This window comes from Octopus bimaculoides, chromosome 4 (assembly GCF_046866305.1).
Source record: "Octopus bimaculoides isolate indiv1 chromosome 4, ASM4686630v1, whole genome shotgun sequence".
Classification (NCBI taxonomy): domain Eukaryota; kingdom Metazoa; phylum Mollusca; class Cephalopoda; order Octopoda; family Octopodidae; genus Octopus; species Octopus bimaculoides.
In genome coordinates this window covers 107,689,308-107,710,592 of record NC_142931.1, presented here as the reverse complement: position 1 = coordinate 107,710,592, position 21,285 = coordinate 107,689,308, and the positions used below count along the sequence as shown (strand labels likewise).

Below are 21,285 nucleotides of genomic sequence, written 5' to 3'. Positions count from 1 at the left end.
TCCACTCAGCTGGCAAAAATGAGTAATGCTGCGATGGACTGGCATCCCGTCCAGCCAGGGAACATATACGCCATTGAAACCAGGAAACCGGGCCCATGAGCCTAGCTAGGCTTTAAAAGGGCGCAATTATTTATTTATTTTTCACATGTTGTGGCTGTATTTCAATTTTTTTATCCATGTAGTGGTGAGAAATTTCATCTTTACAATTTTAATTTTAAAAGACTTCTGAAACAAGTCCAATAATGTGAAATGCTGCCACTTTTCACAGCTCACTGGTCTCAGTCTCAGTTTGACTCTGTTGGTAATCTGTGCTCTTTGTCTGAGAGAATTCATATTAACAGACTAAATTACCCATAAAATGGAAAAGTTTATAAAGAGAAAAAATAACTGTGATGATTATGAATCTGAAAGTGAAGGTTTGTCAAAAAGCAACTAAGCATAGTGATAATAATGTGAAAGCGCAACCCAATCGTAAATATTGCAATAGCTCTTTAAAGTTTGGGTTTCATTGGACTGGCAACGAGGATCAACCTCTTCTGTTGTGTGTTATTTGTGATGAAAAGATGTCTAACAAAGACATGTTGCCCAGCAAGTTGAAAAGACATTTTACAACTAAACACACACATCTTCAATGTAAAGATTTGAATTATTTCCAAAGACTGCTAGAACAGCAATCTTGACAAAGAAACTATTTTGTTAAAAGGATGAATGCTTCTGAAAAGGTTCAAGTTGCATCTATTGAGATAGCTGAAATGATTGCATTACAAACGAAATTGCTTGTACAACATCAAAATCCTAATGTCACACATACTCATTGCTTCTTACGTAGGGAGGTACTAGTTTGAAAAACAATACCAGTTGAGTTAAAGCAAGTATTAAACTAAGTTGTTGAAATGGTTAATTATATTCAAAGTAGGCCGTTGAGCTATTGTTTAGCCAAGTCAATTATCTTATCCGCTTAGATGGTTAAAACCATGTTAGTTGATGAAGCCAAGCAAGAAATAAGCAAGATTCCACTCTCAAATAATACAATCCATACGTGAATTATGGATTTATCTGCTAATACAGAGGAAAATGTACAGAACAAACTTCAGAACTCATATTTTGCTCTACAGGCTGACAAATCAACTGACATTAGCAATAAAGCACAATTACTTGCATTTATTCATTTTAAGAAATGCCACTCACTACAAGAGGTTAAGATATTTTTGACATTTTATCTGCTGACCTCAAAAAATGGAATTTATCTTGGAATTCAGGTGTTGGAATATGTACCTATGAGGCACCATCTATGATACGCTCTATTAAAGGTTTTGTATTGCTCATACATCAAAATCCTAATGTCATACGTACTCATTGTTTCCTACATAGGGAGGTACTAGTTTGAAAAACAATAGCAGTTTAAAGTTTGGGTTTCATTGGACTGGCAACGAGGATCAACCTCTTCTGTTGTGTGTTATTTGTGATGAAAAGATGTCTAACAAGTATTAAACCAAGTTGTTGAAATGGTTAATTATATTCAAAGTAGGCCGTTGAGGTGTTGTTTATTTGAACAAATTTGTGTTGATATGGATTCCCAACACAAGTGCTTACTTTTACTCACAAAAGTTGTTGGCTCTCAAATAAAATGGATAGATACTATGTACAAGGAACAGTGTCATTTTGTATGTGTCAGAAGGCACAAGAAGCCACACACAGGTATGGCTGTGTGTTTAAGTAGTTTGTTTCCCATCTGCATGGTTTCAGGTTCAGTGGGCGAGTGTTTTTTTATATAGTCCTGGGCCAACTAAAGCCTGTGAGTGGATATGACAGGTAGAAACTGTAAGAAGACTGGAAGACGTGTGTGTGTGTGTGCATGTGTATTTGTCCTGACATTACATGGTGATCACAGGCATGGCTGTGTGGTAAGAAGCTTGCCTCCCAACCACATAGTTCACGGTTCAGTCCCACTTATATGTATGTAAATGGAAACTGAAAGAAGCCCATCGTATATATATATATATATATATATATATATATATATATATATATATATATATTTATATATATATATTTCTATGAGTTTGTGCTTGTGTTTGTCCTGCACTACTGCTTGACCACTGGTGCTGGTGTGTTTGCATCCCCATATCTTAGCAGTTTAGCAAAAGTGACTGATAGAGTAAGTACCAGGATTTTAAAATATAAGTTCTGGAGTCAATACATTCAACTAAAATTTCAAGGTGATGCCCCAGCATGGCTGCTGTCAAATGACTGGAACAAGTAAAAGATAAGTGTCACTGTCATACAAACAGTGTTATGTTTCTAGTCTATCATAAAAACATGTCCAGCCATGGAAGAAGAGGAATATTACTTTATATGGAAACAGGTGAATATTGGTGACAGGAATGGCATTGGAAATCTGCTTGAATGAGTTTTATCTGACCCATGCAAGCAAGTTGATTTACCCAGAAAGATTCTCTTATCTGTTGTCATTGAATGATTTACTATAACCATGGTCAGTTTATTTTAATTCAGGAGATACACACAGAACAGCAAGTATTTTGTTTAACAATCCACTCTCCACCCTTAATGTGTTCTGGCAGATTCAAACATGAATGTGTGATCCCTGTTGTATTTTAACATTGGAGAACATCTCTTCCTTTTAGACAATGTGTGTTCATAACCCACAATTCATTGATGCAAGGGGAGTTTGAGATATTGTTGTGCGTCTCCTCAGTTAAAGCTCTTCAGACTGAGAAATCTGATTAGAGTACTAGCTCTTGTTTTATAGAAATCAGTAAACAAATCAAATTATTTGCTGATGCATGCTCATCTCTACCAAACTGATAATAATTCATGAGGTTCATGCAGAACAGTGAGAATTCAAACAATAATGTATCCATTTTCAATAAGTTTTGGCTGATTTGAACATGAGTGTGCTGGTCACAAGGAAGGAGATGTTTTGTGATGATGAAATACAACAGTGATCAGCATATTTATGCCTAAATCTCTTAAAATATACAGAGAATGAGTAGATATGTTAATGTAGTTCATTTTGTTTTTGAAATTTTATCAAAAATATTCACACATAAACAATTATTTATATTTAACATTAGTGGAGGCGCAATGGCCCAGTCGTTAGGGCAGCGGACTCGCGGTTTCAATTCCCAGACCGGGCGTTGTGAGTGTTTATTGAGCGAAAACACCTAAAAGCTCCACGTGAATTATGGATTTATCTGCTGATACAGAGGAAAATGTACAGAACAAACTTCAGAACTCATATTTTTCTCTACAGGCTGACAAATCAACTGACATTAGCAATAAAGCACAATTACTTGCATTTATTCATTATTTCACCACAACCTGTTTCTGTTGTGCCTATAATTCAAAGGGTCAGCCTTGTCACACTGTGTCACGCTGAATATCCTCAAGAATTACGTTAAGGGTACACGTGTCTGTGGAGTGCTCAGCCACTTGCACGTTAATTTCATGAGCAGGCTGTTCCATTGATCGGATCAACTGGAACCCTCGACGTCATAAGCGACGGAGTGCCAACAAAAATATTTAACATTAACTTCTCTAACTTCACCCAGTTATCTCCCCTGCTTGGTCTCCTTTGAGCCAACAGGAAAACCTCTGCATGGTCACTGCATCTGGCTAGAAATATCAAGCGTATCCCCTCAACATATCCTACTCCCTTAAATAAAGGCTACATTGGATTATGTAGTTCTAGCCAAAGCTAGATTGTCTTTGATCATGGGTCTGCTAAACCAGGACTGATCTAAGGCTAAATAGATAACTTAGAATGTGGGCTTGTGCCCTTCTCTGTCCTTCTACCTCTCTTAATAATGAAGAAAAACTGTGTGTGACTGTGTAAATACATGTAACATACAAATGATAAATGTTAATGTTAACATATATTAATATACTCTTACTTCTTGCTACAGACATTCTCTTTCAAAGAGCATATAGGTTTTATCCAGCCCTGTAATGAAAACATAGATCCGCTTTCTCAACCTTTCTCTACTTCTCAATTACTTTTCCCTTCTATTTCTCTGTCCTTCTATCTATATCACTGTTTATCTATCTATCTATCTATCTATCTATCTATCTGTACATATTTCATTCTCTCTCTCTTTCATTGAGTCAATGCCTAAAGTAACACATACATCCAAACATGTAATCAACAGTACCAGCATGTGTATAATTCTCTGTCTTTTTATTGATCAAGCCATGTGCTACCTTTCCTGTAATCATTCCAAAACTAATTAGCATTATGGGAAACTTTGGTAAGCTCCATCACGAGAATACATCTATTGCATAATCAATACCAATCATTTCATAACAGCATGTTTAAGCACTTCTCCAGAAGGGTGTTTTTTAAACAGGTTAATGGGTTTTATATATATATATATGTATATATATATATATATATATATATATATATGTATATATATATATATATATATGTATATATATATATATATATATATATATATATATATGTGTATATATATATATATATATTGCCATAGCAACAGCACTCACCAATCACTTGTAAGATATATGAAAGATGCAATTTTCACAGTGAACAACCAGTGTAGTGTTGAATTTCAGAGCAATGCCTACTTTCAGCGCAGTTAACAATCTGGTAGACCAAAGGACTACTGCTGTCACATCTACTATTGGTACCATTAAGGACGTAGCTATCATCATTGCTATCACCACCTCCTTCATTACCACTACCACCATTATTATCACCACCACCACCATTATCACCACCATCATCAGAATACCATCCGAATGACAAAATTATTTTATTAAACTCTTCTAAATTCTTGCCTTTCAACTGAATTGGAACACATGCAGCATTTCAATAGAAGTCAGTATCACTATAGAGTGCCTTAGAAGGAAGACAAGCACAGGTTGAACATGCAAAAGCACACTTTTTTGCATGGTCGTTTTCATGTCCACTTTTTTGCATGGTCGTTTTCATGTCAAAATACATTTTTTTTTCATGAAAAATTATATATCATTTGAATGTTCTGAATGTGAACTTCCTTCTCATATAGTTTTGATCAAAATCTGACACATATCATACCAGCGTCCCTTAAACACCCTGGTATTTCCACCCATTCACAAAGTTTTTTTCCTATTTTATTTTTTTTATTTTTTGACTGCTGAATGGTAGCTCTAGTTCTAATTCAAAGCACTATAACTCACTTTGTGTTCAAAATCATCCAGTCATGAAGAGAGGACCATTTTTGTATTATTGTGATATAAAAATCAATAGGAGTAGGTCAGATAATCGTTATGAAATATACAAGCGGTAGGTTTATCGTTAGTGTTCATTCAAAAAAGAACATATTTTCTTCAAGATTTTAATATCATAAGAAAAATTTCTCGTGAATTTAATACAGTCATTGCTGAATCTGGCCATGATATAGCGAAAATACACAAAGTCAATAAAGAGGGTGGTACTGCTACAGCAGCTCATATAGGTTTAACACATACTGATGCTACTTGTCAAACTGATGTATTTTTGCATGAGAGGTCAAATGGAACATGAATCCAAGGTTTCAAATATTCAAATATCAAGTTTGAGCCAGAATTTCTAGAAATGGACAAACTAATTACTAAGTGAACATATATTTCTATGGAAAAAAAAAAAAAAACTCGCTAAATTGAGCTACATAAGTCTTCTAAAGCCCAAGATTAGCATGGATTCATCACATTGAGGATGTTGTTTATTCCCTCTCACTGCTTTAATTTGTGGAGAGTGATGTCCAAATTTTACCTAGTAGATATTTTTGTACATGTAAATTTTATTTTCCTTTGAGAAAGATTGGTCAAATTTCACCAATAAAAATTATATTGTGCAGTGAATATTATTTTGTTGGCTATTAAAGTTCAATATTATATTTTGTTTTCTTTCTTTTTACCAATTTTGAATAGTTAAATTATTTGTGGTAATGTTTACCTGTCCACAAGTAGTGCTGATTCATGTTGTTTCGTTTTCAAGAACCTGAAAAGAAATAAGCAACTGCTATACCATGGAAACTATTAATTTGTGTAATTTGAAGATGATTATCACTTTGGTTTCAAAACCATGACATCACAAATATGGCTAATTATTCATTTAGGCCGATTAGGCAAGATTTTGACCAATTTGCTGATCATTCAAATTGTCACATTTCCTAAAATATTCATCCAGATTTCACAATTGTGGTATCAAAATATTCCTTTTTGGATGCTCTCCAAAAAAAAAAAAAATACAGTAGACATTACTTTTAAATATTTTCAAAATTCATAGTGATACCTAATAGAAATATAGTCATCATCATCATCATTTTAGTGTCTACTTTTCCATGCTCTTATGGGTCAGGCAGATTTTCTATAGCCAGATGCTCTTCCTGTTGCCAACTTTCACCTGTTTTCAAGCAAAGTAATATTTCGTCATAGCTAGATATGGTTTCATGGAAAAACAAATGACATTGTTACTATGACAGTAACACTCATTTACAACTATCAAAAGATATCAAGACATAGAGGCATAAACACACACACATACACACATGTGTGTTTATATATATATATATATATATATATATATATATATATATATATATATATAAGTGTGTGTTATTAATTTGTTTTGGGCAAATGACTCTGAATGAGCTCATAAAAGCTCCTGTGATATAAATAATATTCAATAATATCCTATGGTTGTGAAAATATCCTCACAAATGAATATCAAGAATTCAGAAATGTATGTCACAATACATTAATAAAGTCTAAAAACTTCCTTCTACAAGTAATTTTCATCATTATTATTGTTAAGACATCACACAGTATCCAATATCGTGATGTTGTTGATTGAAGATATTGTGACTACTGGGGGTTTGTACTCAGTCAAGTCACAACGAGGACCTCAGACAGACAGTACTTTATGCAATATGAGTGCAGTTCCAAGTAATGCTGATTTTTGCAATACACCTAGATTCTAGTGTATTTCTAAAGTCTCCAAATGTTTCTAAAGCTTGCGTGGTTTTGAACCCAGTGCTCTGATGACAATAGGGACAACCTTTATGTTTGACTCTCATAGCTACCACATCTTGGTGATCTCAATTCTCAGGTCTCCTTATTTATCAATCTTTTCTCTTTCTTTCATATGTTGATCTCTGGGTACAGCAATGTTGATTATTAAGCACTCTTGTTTGTCCCTCCTAAAGGTTACTATGTCCAGCCATTAGTACTCTAACACCTTGTTTGTCTGGAAGTCATATCCATACTTCCAGCATAGTAGCCAGTGAAGGTTTTGCACTACCTTGTCATGTCTGCCTATGTACTCTTTCTGTGCAAGACTTTCACAAGCACTAACAATGTGATTCATGCTTTTGACCTTCTTCCCACACATTCTGCAGAGGTTCATAGCACTTGTGTGGTATATATCTCTTTTCACTGAGTTGGTATTCAATGCTTGATCCTGGGCGGCAATGATTAGGCTTTCAGTCTTCTTTTTTAGGTCACCCTTGATGAGCCACCTCTTTGGCACTTCCTGGTCTTTTAAGTTGTTAGTTTTACAGTGGAACTGACCATGTAATACCATGCAGAATAAAGTTTCTTCTCTTTCGTTGGCTCTCTGTGATCAGAATTCATTAGCACTCTCAAGTCCATTTTTGGTAAATCCTTCTGCATTAGCAACATACTGTAGCAGATCTTGTTTGCTGTATACCAAATATTCTGCCATGTTTCTTCTTTCATTGTTGATGCACTCCCATATGCTAATCAGCCCACCTTTACACCTCTTCATGTAGAGCCTGTGTATGTTCGCCTTAGGGTGGAGGGCACTATGCATTGTCATCATCTTTCAGGTAGTGCAATCGAGTTGGTTAATCACCGCTCATGTCCATTTCAGGATGGGTACACTGTAGCGGACTACAGCAACAACCCATATGTTGCTGGCAGTCCCAAGGTTCCTTGAGTTCAGTTTTGATTTCAAGAGAAATTTGAGGTGCTTCAAATATGCAGTGATTACCTTGTCTTTCATTTCTCTGTGCAAGATATTGTCCAGCTTCAGGATCCCAAGGTACTTGTACCCATCATCATCCAAGTCTTCCATTCTCTCTTTGTTTGGGAATTCTATGCCCTTACAATCTCCTCTTTTACCCCGTTTCAAAGTGAGCACTGCAAACTTCAAGATACCGAATTCCATCCTTATATCCTTGCTGCACATCTGTACAGTCTCAACCAGCCTCTCCATTTCAGGCTCTGTTTTTGCAAATGGTTTTAAATCATTCATGAAGAGAAGGTGGTTGAGATGAGGTCCATTCTTTCTCAGCTTATAGTACACATTGACTTTGCATAAGACTACAGAAGGTGGGATCAAGGCTATAACAAATAACAAAGGGGATCCAGAGTCTCCTTGGAAGATACTACTTTTGATTGTTACTTTAGCTAAGTGCTGGTTGTTACAGAAAAGATGTTTTCCAACTAGGCATGCTGTTCTTAATCAGTGCACATACGTTCTCAACTATTCCACATATATAGAGTATTTCCAAAATCCACGAATGCGGTAACATGTTGTAAGCCTTTTTAAAGTCTATCCAGGCCATGAACAATTTTTTTTGGTACTGTTTAAGGTAGTCCATGGTGCCCTTGGATCCCTTCCAGCATCCCTTTAGTTCTACTGGAAGTAGATTGTTTTCTGCAAGGAACGTATGTATTTTCCCTGTGAGGATGCATGTTAATACTCTCCATAAGAGTTTAAAGCAAGCAATGGGTTGATAATTGCCAACCTCATTGCCCTTTGATTGATCTTTCAACAATGTTCTCTTTCTCGCTATAATCCACTCCAGAACTGCACCAATCTGTAGGCTATTGTCTAATTGCAATGCAATTCACTTGTGTGTTGACCTAAACCACATGAGCTGTAGCCATGATTTCTGTCTGGTCCTGCTGCTTTCCAGTTTGGCTGTTTTGATACCTGTGCAATTACATCTTCCATTGTTATGAGCACATGGTCCTCTCATGGAGCTTCCGAATGATGGAGTTTGAATCTCACGGAATGAATCCACTCAACACCATGGTTGTGAGAAACTTCTTGCCCTCAGATGTTATTCCAAAATTAGCATTTTCCTCTGTTTAATGAGGTATATTATCTTCTTTATCTCCTCCTAAGCTCTTAAAAAACTGCCTCTGGTTATTTGAGAATAACCTGTTTTGCTGGAATTGCAATATGTGATCAGTGTACCGTTGCACTTTTTATTATTATTATTATTATTATTATTATGTTGTTTTTTTCTTCTTTCTTCAAATTTTCTTCCATTTCTCGCCGAGTGTTTTCCGTACACCTAGGGCAGAGAAACTTATTGTATGCATTCCCAGATTGCACATGCAAATTCACCGGTAAAATATGTATTTAAAAAAAAAAAAAATTGATAAATAAAAAAAAAATTCATGAATGGATGTTGTTTTCACAGCGATATTGCTCTTCTCAGTACATGAGTCATTCCAGTTAACATGATTTTTTGCACTTCCTGTAGAGATGGTAAGCCTGGTATCATTTTCAAATAGGTTTCAGTACCTTTTTTTATCATTCCTAGAGATCCTACAATCACTGGTATGGTAGTCGCCTTGAGGTGCCACATTTTTTCAATTTCTATTAGCAAGTCTTTATATTTACTGATCTTGTCAAATTCTTTCGCCGCTATATTATGATTGTAGAGAATCGATACATTTTCTCCCTCAGTCACAGCTTCAGGATGGTGTTTATACCATTTGTCAGAGGTTTTGATTTTATAATGCCGACATTTTGTCCAGTGTAAATACTGGCCAACTCTGTTATGTCTTGCTTTATATTCTACAGGTGCTAAGACTCTACACCCTGAGATTAGGTGGTCTATAGTTTCAATTGCATCGTTACAGAATCGGCATTTTGGGTCAGCTACATTTTTTATTACATTGGCTTGGTAGTTCCGGGTTAATAAGCTTTGGTCTTGAGCAGCCAATATGAAACCTCCGCTCTCTGCTTTTAGCCCTGAGCTTCGTAACCATTGATGCGTGTGTTTCTGGTCAACATCACCTTGTTTGCTCCGAGCCACATACTTGCCATGCAGAGGTTTCTGTTCCCATCTGCTAGCTAATTTTTCATGTGCTTTTGTCTTTGCAATTAATTTTATTTTCTTTACAGCAGCAGTTGGCACATTTCCTTCAACCTGATCAAGCTGGTGGGTATCTAAGAGATCAGTAGCGAATTTTTTGCTCTCTTTCAGAATAGAGTGAAGTTTTTTCAGTCTTTCATGTTTTCAACAAGTTTTTATTATTATCATCATCATCATCATCATCATCATCATCATCATTATTATTATTATGTGTTTGTTTTTATATACAGTTATAATAAAAATAATTTCACATTAGTCTGATGAACTCCTTTATACTTTTGTAGAGTACAAATTTGACAATAATAAATATATATCTTTAAATATATACTAGTACAAACAAGCTATCTTTAAGACAGCTTGTTTTACATTGGTTGCATATCATTGTGTTATATATTCTTATAGCATATATTCATAAGTATACATATGACATGCATGTGGGGAAAAGCTAGCAAGATATACAACATGAATGAAGTATGAACGTCAATAATAGAAAACATAAAGTAGAGCAATTAAGATTAAATGCAATTTGTTAAAAGAATGGGCATTTATAAAGCAATGAAAAATTATTACCTGAATACTGCCAATAAATTTTAATACACACACACACACACACACACACACACACTATGATGCATTTTTTGATACTGTTAGTATTCGTTATTGAAAACAATATCATTCTAAATACCATTATCCTGTTTATATTTATATGTTGCAAAAAATTGAGCTCATCGCATTCACATTGATGCAAACTGAACAAAATAAGTATATTCTTTGTTTATATATAGCATGATGTTATGTAATTATGTACTGATACATACAAAATGAAAGTGAAGCGAAGGAAGCTATATGTCAATATATAATAGCAATGTAATCTTAGCATTATTTATGTTAAAGTAATGGGCCTACATACACAAATGTGCCCCACTGACTTTGTTTCCTCATAACTTCCAGAAAAATAAAAATCTTGTTTAATGAAATTTTCTACAAATACCCTTCAGGTGGTGTATATTCCAATTATATTGGAATTTGTAGTGAAAAAATAAATTTTTAAAGAAAGTGGGAGAGGATTTTCAGGAAATTCACATGTGTCAGCATTGTCTCCTCATAACTTTCAGAAAAATATGTTTTTTTAGATAAAAATTCTACAAATGCCTTTCAGAGTATATAAATTATGAATATATAGAAATTTGGTGTGAAAAGATTGGTGATATCGAGGAAAAGCTAACTCTGTCTTATTTATGCTTATTAACTTTATTTTGAATTTTGAGATTTCACTGATGTGATTGCATATTTTTGGAACGACTTTGTAGGGTAGGTGTGGAAGGCCAGATCTGGCCATTTCGAACATAAAACAGGAAAAAATATTTGGGCCAGATACAGTTGGTTTAAATGCTAAAGAGTTAAAGATTAATCTAAAGACATAACCAATCACAAGGTTTTTATTAAGAAGGGCATAAACACTTGCAAAATATCATTAATTGAAGAAAACTATTGGTATTTTTGATACTTTCATAACATTGATTTCTTCATTAGGAAAGCACAAGGACTCTTCAGTCGAGAATTGGTGACTGGGTAGTGATTGATAATGTTGCAATAACGTTGATTATGTTGGAGGAGTAAAACTAAAATTAAAAGTAGATTGTAAACTTACGCTGATACTTATCATATACCCATTTATCATATTTATTTTTTATTACATGAGAAGGCAACAAATGTGTGTTAGAGGGGGAAATTAAGTTGGCATTAACGATGTCCAGGAAGAAAAATGTCTTTCACAAGAAATTGAAAATATCTTGCTTCCTTTTCTTATTCTTCATCACATGCCATAGAGATTCAGAATATAGTGGAGTTAATTTATAGTGAATGCCGAAAATTATGTAACACCTTGAAATCATTGTTATTATCATTTCTTAAAATTAGTGATAAAAACGACCTGTCACCAGCATTCTCTCCCTCTCTCCCCCCCCCCCCCCTCTCTCCGCCTCCCCCTCTCCCTCTCCCTCTCTAAGCATTAACAAAAGTTAAAATACTTGTTGAAGTTTTTTTTATGGAATCCATGACCCAAAACTCAGAATAAAGGCATAAAGTTTCTCAAAATTAAAAAAAAGAAATGAATTTTGCCTTTTAATTCCCTTGCAATAACAACAATACCAATTTATGATTAGTAGTTTAGATTTCAGGTTCAGTTCCACTGCATGGCACCTTGGGTAGGTGTCTTCAACTATAGCCACAGGCCAACCAAAGCTTTGCGAGCAGATTTGATAGACACAAACTGAAATAAACCTTTTATGTATCTCTCTTTTACTTGTTTCAGTCATTTGACTGTGGCTATGCTGGAGCACCGCCTTTTTTTAGTCGAGCAAATCGACCCCAGGACATTCTATCTTAGCCTAGTACTTATTCTATTGGTCTCTTTTGCCGAACCACTGAGTTACGGGGACATAAACACTCCAGCATCAGTTGTCAAGCGATGTTGGGCACGCACACACACACACACACACACACACACACACACATGACAGGCTTCTTTCAGTTTCCGTCTACCAAATCTACTCACAAGGCTTTGGTCAGCCCAAGGCTATAGTAGAAGACACTTGCCCAAAGTGCCATGCAGTGGGACTGAACCCGGAACCATGTGGTTGGTAAGCAAGCTACTTACCACACAGCCACTCCATATATAATGAGATATGATGATATATTAAATACGAAACAACTTCTATCTCATTCCAGGGTGAAAAACTAGAGGTAGTCGATAGCTTCCTCTATCTGGGCGACCAAGTTAGTAGTGGGGGTGGGTGCGCTGAAAGTGTAGCTGCTAGAATAAGAATAGCCTGGGCAAAGTTTAGAGAGCTCTTACCCCTGCTGGCGACAAAGGGACTCTCACTCAGAGTAAAAGGCAGACTGTATGACGCATGCGTACGAACAGCCATGCTACATGGCAGTGAAACATGGGCTGTAACTGCTGAGGACATACGTAAGCTCGCAAGGAATGAAGCCAGTATGCTCCGCTGGATGTGTAATGTCAATGTGAATACCCGTAAGAGTGTAAGTATCTTGAGAGAAAAGCTGAACATTAGAAGCATCAGTTGTGGTGTGCAAGAGAGACGATTGCGCTGGTATGGACATGTGGTGAGAATGGATGAGGATAGCTGCGTTAAAAAGTGCCACACCCTAACAGTTGAGGGAACCCGTGGAAGAGGTAGGCCCAGGAAGACCTGGGCTGAGGTGGTGAGGCAAGACCTTCGTACATTGGGCCTCACCGAGGCGATGACTACTGACCGAGACCTTTGGAAATGTGCTGTGCGTGAGAAGACCCGGCAAGCCAAGTAAGATCATTGCCAGTGCCCCTGGACTGGTTCTTGTGCGGGTGGCACATGAGATGCACCATTTCGAGCGTGGCCGTTGCCAGTACCGCCTGACTGGCTCCCGTAGGATTTTCGAGCGAGATCGTTGCCAGTGCCCCTGGACTGGCTTGTGCGGGTGACACATAAAAGACACCATTTCGAGCATGGCCGTTTTCGTGCGGGTGACACGTAAAAGCACCCACTACACTCTCTGAGTGGTTGGCGTTAGGAAGGGCATCCAGCTGTAGAAACTCTGCCAAATTAGACTGGAGCCTGGTGTTGCCATCCGGTTTCACCAGTCCTCAGTCAAATCGTCCAACCCATGCTAGCATGGAAAGCGGACGTTAAACGATGATGATGATGATGATGATTATAATGTAGGTGGCTATAGCAATTAAAACCAAAAAGCCAAAATTCATAAATGAGGATGCAAAATAGCACCTGCAACTGCTAGAAATAAGAGCTAAAACATATAACTCAGATAGCCACACATAATCCCCAACCTCATGAGATATTCAGGGACTGTGAGTGGCAAGCCACAACATCTTTCTTCAGCAAGATAAACTCACAGAATGAAGAAGTTTGATAAAACCCTACCACGTGATTTCAAAATTTAACTTACATGGTCTTGTTTCTCTTCAGGGGTTTCTGCAATTTACTCTGGGTTAAAGAAATAGCTTGCTTTCCATTTGCTCATGAGAGAAAAAAAATAACCATTGAACAGTGAATGCTAAAATTCAAAACAGTTAAAGTGTATATAAAAATACAATGAGATATTGTAATAGTAAATTAATGTGTTATGATATTTTAAATACATTATAATATAGGTGGCTATAGCAATCAAAACCAAAAGGGCAAGATTCATAATTGATGGTGTAAAATAGCACCTGCAATTGCCAGAAATAAGAGCTAAAAAAAATAAGACAACACAAAATCACCAACCTCATGCAGCAAGCCACATCTTTCTTCGGTGATATACATACCATGTTAAACCATTAATCCCTACCCCTCTCCATTTTTTCTCCCTCATCTTTTCTGTCAAAGAGCATAGGCTTGAAACATCAAAGACTTTTCCATTCTTTCTAAGCATGTATTCCCTCACCTGTCTTTGTCTTTTGTTTTCTATAAATTTGAACAATATATGTATACATAGTTTGATCAATAAGTATCCGAACTGTTTTCAATTTTGCATGTCCAACGATGCAAAATATTACCTTGCTTTTAATCAGGCAAGGGTTAGCAACAGGAAGGGCATCTGGCCATAGAAAAATCTGCTTCAATAAATTCTACATGAACAATACATAGGAGAGGGCATTAAAATGATGATGATAATGATGTTGGTGGCCACAGCAGCAATTTGTCCTCACTAATAAGGTTAACTATATAAATTTTGTGGAACATAGATGTTTCCACTGACTTAATTCTTTTTTCAGATGTAATGTTTACATTGCTTTCACATAGAATTTTATGATTTTGATGTGCTGTTTTGTGTTTTATTCTTCCCAGAACCCCACCTCATCCATTCATTACTGTGTGTACAAATCGTCCAGAGAGTTGGCCTCTTCTACAGCAGCAAATATACCAAATATGTGTCCATCAGAAAGAGATGTAAGTGAATTATTTGCATAAAATAGCAGATTAAATATTAAGGTTTGTTGTTAATGATGTTTTAATGGTAGGAATATGAGCTTCATTTCCTCTAGAAGCCCTTGTCAATAGATAGCATTTATCATACTTGATGGTCTTGTTGAATAAATGTGTGTGTGTGTGTGTCCACTTTTGATCAGCAATTATCTTATGCTTCTTATTTTGTTTTCTTTTTTCTTCCCCCATAGAATATCTTCAAATGCTGTTGCAATCCTGAAACCATTTCTGCTCTATATAATTTTGGACCCTGTCCGTCAGGATTCCACGATGCCTCTTCGCCTTGCCATACAGCAGATTCTATTTCAGCAAGCCTACTTAGCTACGTCTGTCGATGATGATCAATACGTAGGCTTCCTGTGCTCCATGGTACCGTATATCCAGGTTGGTTAATTGCATTGTTGGTCATAATGTAAATGTAGATGAGCAAATGATGAAGAAAGTTTACTCTGCAATCATGAGGTGAAAGGATTGATCAGATTATGCTCCAGCTCAGCTAAATGTGTTTTACAATAGTCTCGGACCCAAGCCTTAAATGAAATTGGGAAGGTGAATAGTATACAGAAGCTTATCAGATAGGCAAACATTAGGGTCGCTGCATTTTTGACCTGTTGGTATCTCAAAGCACCAACCATCACTCTCAGTTAGATATTTAGCTAAGAATAGGGATTACCATTTTAAGATTTGGCTGATATTTTTTTCCAGCAAACTGCTGTGCATACCAGTCAAATCTCCTCCAGATCAGACACTACCACCTTAAAAAGAGAGAAGATACATTATAATTGGGATGGTCATGACTGGAATGCCTTTGATCGTATGACCCCCTCATACAGTGTTGGTCACTTGGGTGGTGGTGGTGGGGGCGGTTGTGGTTGTGGTCGTGGTGACGGTAGTAGTAGTTGTGTTCGTGGTGATTTGATAGTGGTGGTGGTGGTAGTAGTAGTTGTAGTGCTTACAGTAATTCTGAAACTACCAATGTTCATGTATACAAGATGGTTTAAACCTCAACAAGGCTATAACTTAGTATAACTTTTCTACATCAAAGGTTTCTTTGCTACATGTTCAGTTCAAGAACTTTTGATTTTTCTTTATTTCTCTCTTTGTGTTCACCAAAGGGAGTCATTGCTCTACATTTTCTTCTAACACAAATTGTTAAATAAAGCAGCAAAGAAGCTGCTGGACAACTTGCAGGAAATAGTAACCATATCTTCCTCAAATCAAACCCCACTATCTTAAAAAGATAGAAGACACATCGAATGGGGTAGATACACTGTTTGTAAATAGAAAGGTTACAGCTGGAATGCCTTTGGTCTAAAGGATCTTTCATACACTGTTCATTTGTGTCAACACATTAGCCATAGAGCATAAATTTGAAAACTGAATAAATTCACTTCCTAACCACATGGGTTTAGGTTCAGTTCCATTATGTGACCCTTTGGGTGAGTGTCTTCTACTACAGTCCTAGGCTGGCCAAAGCCTTGTGAGTGGGTTAGGATTGGTCTGCAAAAGCCCTGTGCTGTCCCATGTAAAAAGCACTTGTACTGACACATTGTAAAAGCACCCAGGACACACTGTAAAGTGGTTGGTGTTAGGAAGGGAATCTGGCCATAGAAACGAAGCCAAATCAGACTGAAACCTGATGCAACTCTCCTGTTTGCCAGCTCTCGTCAAACTGTCCAACCCATGTCAGCTAAAGTAGATGTCAGAATGAAAATGATGATGATAAGGACAATGATGATCGTTTGAATTGTCTTTCTGTCATTTTTATGTTTTTTTTACTACTTCACTAGAAATTTTCCAATAGAAATTTAATTTAACTCTGCAAATAGCTGATTTGTATTTTAATTTTTTCAAGCAACATTATAGAGTTACTTTTAACAAAATGTAAATACATAGCGATTTTGATTTAAAAAAAAAAAATATTTGATTATATGTAAATGATTGGTTTATCATATGTCCAGCATACAAGTTCAAGTAGTATATAGTGTGAACATGTAGTGTAACTATTCAAATATTGCCACTATTTTTCCAAATCCTGCTGCATTTTGCATAGAATTTTTGGTCACTCAAAGCAGCCTTGTTTTATCAGTTGACCTACTCTTTTTTAGCTATAACTTTGGGTCTAAAAAATTTGACTTGTATGCTGAAAAATACAGTATTTAAACCAGCCATAATTAGCCCAAATATTCTACCTGTTTTATGTTCACACTAGCCAGATCTGGCCTCTCACACCTATTTTACAATATCATTCTAAAAATAAACAACCACATCATCAACATCTTGATAAAAAATACAAGATAATGTATGATTAATTCAAAACAATGTGAATGAATAAGCATTACATTTGACAGAATAATTTGAGTGCCAAAGGGTTAATTTGTTTTCTTTCTTTCTTTTTATTTTTGTAGTTAGACTCTTCACAGTCCATTGGTGAAGGTGTCCAGTTTGTGAGCCAGCTGCTTTTCATAATGTTACAACAGTCAACATGTCCCTCACTGTTAAGACCTCTAGTACAAAATGCTATGGCATTGTGCTATCTATGTCTACAGAGAGATCTCTCTGTGATGATGCTTACTCACAAGATTCTTCAAATTGCTCATAAATGGCCTGAGGTAAGTGTGTTGATGGTAACTAGCCTTAGATATACAGTAGTAACATACAGCTTAGTAACATGATGAAACGTATATCCAGCAAAAATGAATTAACACGCATTTTATTGAGGGATCAGCTGTACCATTTAACACATCAAGGGTTGGTCAAATAAATCCCAGTTATATTCTGTTCTCTAAATTCCATTCACTATATTTCTGTCTTCCAAAAAATGTCTGGTTTACAATCTATATAAGAAACCATCATCAAACCCTGCTGAGATGAACTTTGACTTTTATCCTTTTAGGGTCAATAAAGTAAAGTACCAGTCAACTAAGGGCCAATGTAATTGACTAACCTCTTCCCACCAAAATTGTTAACCTTTTGCTAAAATCTGAAACTCTCATTAAAGTGGTTAGCTGGCAGAATAATTAGTACACCAAACAAAATGCTTAGAGGTATTTTTTCCAGACTTAAGTTACAAGTTCAAAATTTGCCAAGGTCAACTTTGTCTTTCATCCTTTTGAGGTTAATGAAATAAGTACCAGTAAATCACTGGAGTTGATGCAATCGACTAGTTCCCTCTCCCGAAATTTCAGGCCTTGTGCCTTTAGTTGAAAGAATTATTATTATTATTGTGGTTGATGTAATCAACTGACTCCCTCTACCAAAATTGCTGGCCTAATGCCAAAATTTGAAACCATTATTTAAACACAGCATGCTGGGTAAAATGCTTAGTGGCATTTCATCCATCCTTATATTCTGAGTTCAAATTCCACCAAGGTTGACTTTGCCTTTCATCCTTTTGGTTTCGATAAAATGAGTACCAGTCAAGCACTGGGGTTGATGTAATCGATTTAACCCCTCCCCCAAAATTTCAGGCCTTTTTCCTATAGTAGAAAGGATTGTTATTATTATTACTATTATTATTATTATTATTATTATTGTGGTTGATGTAATGATTCAAAGGGTGTAAAATAAAGGGGAAGCTGCAAGAGATACATTTTATACTTGGTAGAGTTCAAAGTATCTTAATTTTTAAACATTATCCTCATGTCAAAAGTACATTTCACCTTAGCAAGTGGGTAGGCCTTTTGCAGTACCACATATCACCATATATCTTGTCATTTCTTCTGTGACATGAAGTATCTTCAGGTCAATGTTCAGCAAGTTTTTCTTTGTCTCTGTCTTCTGCAGGTTTCATTAACTTGGAGTGCTTTGCACCTCCTTAGGAATTTATCGTCTTTAATATGTATCACGTTTCCATAACAACGCAGCTCCCTCTCATATGTACTACACCTGACTTCTTTTATACACAATTTTGCTCTGAATTCAGTTGTACTCTGATGTACATGCTCACTAACATTACTTGTACATCAAAGCATGCTTCATTTCTTTCTAGCCTTTGCAAGTCTTCAAGACCCATGTCTCACTACTATGTAGTGTCACAATTCTCACACATACATCACACAATCCACTTGTGACTCTGAGAGAAAGAACTTTGTTTCCAACAGACATACTATCTCCCTGATGTTTTCTAACGTATTTTTACCCTGGCTATTACACTTTCTGAACAATCACCACCTCTGATATTTATGTTGCCTATGTAATAGAACCTATTGATTACATCAAATGAGCCAGTTAGGCTCCTTCCTATTTAAACCTTCATTTTTGCTAAGTTTACCTTGAGATTAGAATCTTATTTCTAGATTTCACTTACATGCTTTGAATTCGTTATTTGATTTTTCTGAGGATTCAGTAGATAAAACTAGGTTATCAGGATATAGAAGTCCCCATAGGCAGCTAGTCTTGAATTTTTCTGTGATGACTTGTAAGATTATGATGAATAGGAAAGGCTTGAGGACTAAGCATTGATAACCCTCTAACTTCGTACTAGACTTGTCTCTTAAACTCATTGCTGATTCTCAATTTAATTACTGCATCTTTGTACATATCTCATATAGTTCTCACATGCCTTTTATCTACATCTAGTTTCCTTAGTTTCTATCAGATTACAGGGTGTGACAGTTGTCAATGAAGGCCAGGTATACTGGTTTACTTTTTACTAACTGTTTCTCCTGTAATTGTCCCACCTGCATTTCATCAAGGCTTACTTAATTCCTGATTGATTGTTCTATGGCCCACTCCATGACCTTCATAGCCTGGTCCAGTAATTTTAAGCTTCTATGTTTCCTCCTCTCTGCTGCATCTCCATTGTCCGTGTAGCAGTTTACAATGATACTGCTATGCCAGTGATCGAGTATGACACTTCCCTGTGTTACTTGATCAACTATTTGAATAGCTAACATGTATCCTACTTCACCAGATATTTTGAGCATCTCTGTAACTATCCCTGATTGGCCAGCAGCTTTCCCTACTTTCATGTCTTTAATCACTCTATCCACCACACTACTGTACTGTCAATATATCTTTTATCCTTTACCTTTTACTTGTTTCAGTCACTGGACTGTGGCCAAGTTGGGGCACCACCTTGAAGAGTTTTAGTCAAGCAAATTAGCCCCAGTACTTTAAAGCCAGGCACTTATTCTATAATTTTCTATTGCTGAACTGCTAAATTACAGGGACATAAACAAACCAACTCTGGTTGTCATGTCGTGGTGAGAGTCAAATACAAACACAAAGACAGATGCACATAAATACATACCTGTATACAACAAGCTTCTGATAGTTTCCGTCTACCAAGCCAACTCAAGGCTTTGTTTGACCCAGGGTTATAGTAAATGACACTTCCTAGCTTGAAACCAGAACCATGTGGTTGGGAAGTAAACTTCTCACCACGCAGTCACAGCTGCGCCTACTTACATTTGGTTGAAGTGAAGAAATGAAACACTGATGTTATTTTATCACTGTTCTGGAGTGGGTATACAAAAGGTAATGGTTGACCTCTGAATGACCAGCCTAAACTTCTGTGATTTTTTTAGGTTAGAAGGTAATATTTTGTGACATCAATACCTTTTGTCAGACCAAATAATGCGAAACAGTGTTTGGGATATCCGTTTATCACTTGACTCGGAAAATATAATCCTTTGTGAGATAAAAACCTTAAATTTATGAGTAAAAAACGTTTGAATGACTTTAATTGCATGTTAGTAATGTAAGTGGAGTCAAAACGTTACATGAGTGTATGTTGAAATAATTTACATCTTTGGGTCACCAGCTGCCTCTTCAAACAAGCGCACAAGAAGATAAGATGGTACATGTTGCCCTTTAGTTTATAAAAGATTTCTCCTCTCGTAATTAAGTTAGAATGAAAATGTTATAAAGGGAGATTACTCAATGCTGAATTATTTCTCTTGGACTATTTTCTCTTAAACAGTGGCGGTGGTGTTGATGTTGATGCTGCTTCTAATTGTGGTAGAAACGGTGGTAGTAAGAAATATAGTGAACATAAGAAATTAACTGCAGTAAATTTCCTCGAATTGAAAATACCTTATTACATTTTGTGTATCAGAAACGTATCAATATATATCTGGGGGGAAAAAAAAAACCAAACTTCTCTCTCTCTCTCAGATATAAGCAAAATAAACTGTCATTCGATAGGCATT

General features: G+C 36.2%; 1 protein-coding gene across 1 annotated transcript in view; it reads left to right on the top strand.

Moving 5' to 3' along the window:
- LOC106879427 (focadhesin) overlaps positions 1-21,285 on the top strand; it is a 301,702-nt gene that overhangs the window by 54,823 nt on the left and 225,594 nt on the right. The window contains exons 5-7 of the mRNA XM_089351161.1: positions 14,993-15,094; positions 15,322-15,514; positions 17,539-17,742. Of these exons, the coding sequence (XP_089207287.1) occupies positions 14,993-15,094; positions 15,322-15,514; positions 17,539-17,742 (499 nt within the window). The remainder of the gene's footprint in view (positions 1-14,992; positions 15,095-15,321; positions 15,515-17,538; positions 17,743-21,285) is intronic.